At 66.2% G+C, this 4,483-nt stretch overlaps 1 protein-coding gene across 1 annotated transcript in view; it reads right to left on the bottom strand.

Annotated features, from left to right (window-relative positions):
• HMGA1 (high mobility group AT-hook 1) overlaps nt 1-4,483 on the bottom strand; it is a 5,574-nt gene that overhangs the window by 200 nt on the left and 891 nt on the right. Inside the window, exons 2-5 of the mRNA XM_026053268.1 lie at nt 2,125-2,230; nt 1,525-1,612; nt 850-896; nt 54-71 (exon numbers count right to left, since the gene is read on the bottom strand). Coding sequence (XP_025909053.1) covers nt 54-71; nt 850-896; nt 1,525-1,612; nt 2,125-2,226 — 255 coding nt within the window. The 5' untranslated portion in view covers nt 2,227-2,230. The remainder of the gene's footprint in view (nt 1-53; nt 72-849; nt 897-1,524; nt 1,613-2,124; nt 2,231-4,483) is intronic.

Genomic DNA, 4,483 nt, shown 5'->3' with positions numbered 1-4,483 from the left:
GCCTCCCGCGCCCGGCGCTGAGTCAGGGCTGAGCGGGAGCGTGAGTCAGCGGCGGCCTCCGCTTCCTCCTGCTTCATTCATAAAAAGGCCCCGGCGGCTGCCACGATGCTGCCCGCGCCGCCCGYGTCCCCCTCCCGCCCCGGGCTGGGAATGAGGGCATGCCCTGGGCTTCCCGAAGGGATCGCCCCCCAAATTGCAAGGGAGGAGGATGCTGCGCTGCAGCGGAGCTGGGTTGCACCGTCCTGCGTGTGCGCCCGTGTGCGTGAGCGTGCACGTGTGTGCATTGCATGTGGCATGCACGTGGCTGCAGCCGCCCTGCCGTGGCTCCYGGAGCTGCTTTGCTGGTATTTTCCTGCACTTTTAAGCCCCTTTGGGAGCAGGAGGCAGCCTGGGCTGTCCTGTGCAGGCGGCGGATGCAGGTGCTGGCCCCACTGCAGCACAGGTGGGAAAAGTGGAAGAGTTTGGATTCCCACCTGCAGCTCCCACAGGGAATTGAGGGAGGAAAAGGGAAAAAGCCCCAAGGGCAGAGGCTCCTCTGGGGCCTGGATGTGTCTGGGAGCTGCAAATCGCAGCCTCCCGATGCAAACGCCACAGGGAAGAGGAGGAAAACGCGAGTGGGAAAGGTGCCATGGGACGCCAGGCCGGTGAGCGGTGCCGAGCCGGSGGCAGCTCCGTGCCAGCCCACCCGCCTCGACAAGCCCCGTCCCGCTCGGTGGCGGCGCCGGATCCGCCACCCCCGCCGGTACCAACCCCCCCTCACCCCATGCAGGGGGTCCCTATGGGGCTGCTGCAAGCAGAAACCCTCCGCATCCCGCCAGGAAGGAGGAGGAGGAGGCAAAGGCCACTCACCGATTTTTTGGGTCGGCCTCGCGGTTTTCTCCCTGGCGTGACTGTGACTGCCGCTTTCTGAGCGCCAGGGCAGGGAGGGGAGTAAAAAATATTAATACTAAAAACCAGGGCGTTTTGGAGGGGATGGGGGTTGTGTCCTGCCCCCTCCCTGCTGCTGGCGCCTTCCCCACTTCCCACCCACTGCCAAATGCAGCATCCCAGTGGCATCCCCGGCGGGGGGGAGCRCCCTGCTCGCCCCCCCCTGCCCCCGGTGCGGGGGGGCCGTGACTCACGGCGCGGGGCAGGATGTGAGTCGGATGTTTTGAGAACAGGTTTCTCGTGCTCCGTGTACCGGGAGGAGCATCCCTTGGGTCCCAGGCACCAGCATCGCCCCAGAACCGCCCCAGGGACCAGCATCCCTCTGCACCCCCCTCCCCAGGGACCAGCATCCCTCTGGTTTCCCTGCTAGGGACCAGCACTGCTCTGGACCCCCCTCCCCAGGGACCAGCCTCTCTCCAGAACCACCCCTGGGAACCAGCGTCCCTCCGGTACCCACCATGGACCAGCATCCCTTTGGATCCTTCCCCAAGGACCAGCATCCCTCCAGCGCCCTCCCCTCCTCGGGATGAGCATCTCTCGGGTCCCCTTGGGCACCAGCATCCCTGGGACCCCCCTGACCCCCCGCCCCGCAGGCACCTACCCTGCCTTTGGGGGTGGCCTTGTTTTTACTGCCCTTGGGTCGTCCGCGCGGCCTCTTGGGGGTGGGCGCCTCGCTGGGCTCCTGCTGGGGGGAGGGCAGCGGCTGCTGAGCCCGGGGCCGGGATGCTCCGGGATCCGCGTCCCCCTGCGCCGGGATCACCCTGGCCGGCAGCCACTTCCCCGTGCCAGGGTGGGAAGCGCCGGAATGGGGGCTCTTGTTTCCACTCCCTCCCCACAATAACGTTTCCATCCCCACTTCAACCAGTAGCATCTCAGGCCCTGTTACTGGAGCCCAACCTTGGCAAGGGGGGCACAGGGCAATGGGAAAATCCCACTGGCTGCAGGGGGGACACAGGGGTGCAATCCTGCCACCCCCCCCCACCCCCTTGCACTGTCCCTCCAATGGGGGCTGCATGGGGGAGCCGACTCCAGCTTGGAAAAGGCTCCAGCAGCACCTGATCCCGCTGAGCAGCTTTTGCTAAAGTGGCTTTAATTAGCCCAGTGGTAAGAGCAGGTTCAGCTGCAGCTGGGGGGCCCCTGCAAGCACCAGGAGCCCCCCCCCCCCCGGGCTATGGGGGGCTTTGGGGCTGGCTGTACCTGCGGCTTCTTCCGGGGCCGGCCCCGGCCCCTCTTCTCCGCTGTGTCCTTCTCCCCCTTGGATGCCAGGGCCTGGCTGGATTTGGCGCCGGATTCGCTCATCTTCCTGCTGGGGATGAGAGGAAATGGACAAGGTCAGTTTGGGGCTGTCCTGGGGGGTCCCCATGCACCTCCCCATAGCCCTGGCTTCTGCCTCCCCCAGCCCCTCCCGGAGCTGCCGTGCCGTGCTTGGATCCAGGAGCAAGGAGAGGAGCGGGATGGCACCGCCTGGACTAAAGCAGCTGCCCCCAGGGCTTTCCCTGGGAAAAGCTGGGCCAGTTCCGGCCCTGGCTCCATCCTGGAGCGATGGGCATCCCCTGGTGCTGCTCCCGGGGCCACCAGGTCACCCCTCCCCAGCTGCAGCACCCAAGGGTCCTGCTGGCCTCCAGGGGAGGCTTCGTCCTCTCCTCCCTGCCCTGCTGCCTCCCTGCAGCACAGGGAAGAACCTGCTTATCCAGAGCTGCGAGGCTCAGGGTGCTCAGCAAGGAGCACAGCTGAAAGGACCGGCTGCTCCGGGCCTCAACTGGCTCCGTGGGAAAATCCCAGCATGTTTCCCGGTGATGCCTCCCACATCCCGGCTGCAGCCCTGGCATCTCCCGTGGGACCCAGGCAGCCCAGAGGGGCTGTGCGGAGCTTGTCGCCCCCATCCTGCTCCCGTCCTGTGCCTGAAGGGATAAGGATGCTCCCTTCCCAGCATCTGGCTTCAATCTGGATGCCGGGACAGGGCTGCTCCGGGCGCCCGGAGCACCGACCTCGGAGGCTGCTGCAGAGACTCGTCAGCTCCCGCCCGGGCTGCGAGTGACTCAGAGCGCGAAACAACAACAACAAAAACCACCCGCGGGTCTTTTTGGAGAGGCAGAAACCACGGAGCCGCGTAAACACCCCGAAAGGTCCCTCCCAGCAGCGCTTCCAGAGCCTCCCTTCACGGAGTGCTTAAAAACGAGGGCTTAGGTGCAGAAAAGCAAAGTGGAGGCAACGGGCAATTCCCTGGAGGAATTGCATCCTCGGCACCGCTCCGGATCCTCTCCTACTGCTGTGGATGGAGGGACCTGGGGTCTCTCCATCCTCCTTGGATGATAGCACGTGCATCCAAGAGGGATCCTCCMCCGCCTTCCCGGATGGGGAGACCCCGGGATGGTTCCCGGGGGGCAGATGATCCCAGCCGGGGTGGGGGTATCAGAACCTGCTGGTGCCTGGCGGGGGCAGCTGCGCTGCCGCCTCCGGTGCCGCAGGAAGGAGCGTGGCCGCCGAAGCAGCTGGGTTGCCATGGAGGAAAGGAAGTAGCTGGAGAGAGGAAAAAAAAGCCTTGCCCCGGAGGGACGGATGTACKGCAGGCAGCATCCTGGAGCAGGGGGAGCTGGGACTGGACCCTCGCACGGGCGGCTCTGGGGTTGGGGTCTCTCTTTGCACGGATGCAGCTGGAGGACGCAAAACTCTTTCCCCCTCCATCCCTGGGGATAAGCGGCCTTGGTGCAACCACCCCGCTCCTCTCCCAGCTCCCACGTGGGAGCCTGGCTGCTCTGGGGACCCCCTCTTGCATGACATGGGGGTGCAACATCAGGCTGCGGGAGCAGCAACTCAACCCRGCGGCTCCTTGGGGGCTCCCACCACGTGCCCAGCCCCGTAAATCCCCATTCCAACCACCTACTCCTACGTTAAACAAACCAGCCCGGGGAGGGAAAACGGAGAGAGGCAGCGACTCAGATCTGCGAAGCAGAAAGAGAAAACAAAACGAAAAAAGCCCTTTTCCCACCCAGGAAACCTGGCCCGCCTGCGCCGAGCAGGATCCCGCCGCCGCACCTCCGGCGGGAGGAGGGGAGCGGAGAAGTTGAAGAGCCTGTTAGGCCAGGGAGCAGCGCGGGAAGGGCCGGGATGGGATGGGATGTGCTGGGCTCCTCCTTGGGACAGCCCCCCCGTCCCCCCCCGGGCTGCCATTAAGGCAGGTGCCCCCCCCTTCCTGCCCGGCATGCATAAGAAAAGGAAGCGATAAAGGAAAGGAAGGAGGGAGGGGGGAGCGGGGACAGAAAGAAAGGCGGCGGGAAGGGCACCGTCCATGCTGGCTTTGTGACCACCCCGGCCGGCCGCTGCAATAAAGCCCCCGCTAACCCCCCTGCCCCATTTTGCGGGCCCCCCTCCAGTGCAGAGGGGTGGCTGCAGGTTCCCCGCCGTGCGCCCTGCACAGGCAGCAGCGCCCRGGACACGGGGGTCCCGCCAGGCCAGCACCCAGCGCGAGCGTCACCCGCAGCCGCTGCGCGGTCCCAGCCCCACGTGCGGCCCGYGGCTCTGCGCCCCGCTCCCCGCGGCTCTGCCCGGGCCCGCA

Source organism: Nothoprocta perdicaria, unplaced genomic scaffold (genome assembly GCF_003342845.1).
Source record: "Nothoprocta perdicaria isolate Ctin4 unplaced genomic scaffold, notPer1 scaffold_97, whole genome shotgun sequence".
Classification (NCBI taxonomy): domain Eukaryota; kingdom Metazoa; phylum Chordata; class Aves; order Tinamiformes; family Tinamidae; genus Nothoprocta; species Nothoprocta perdicaria.
Note: the sequence above shows the minus strand (reverse complement) of the source record. Positions and strands in the feature narration are given on the sequence as shown.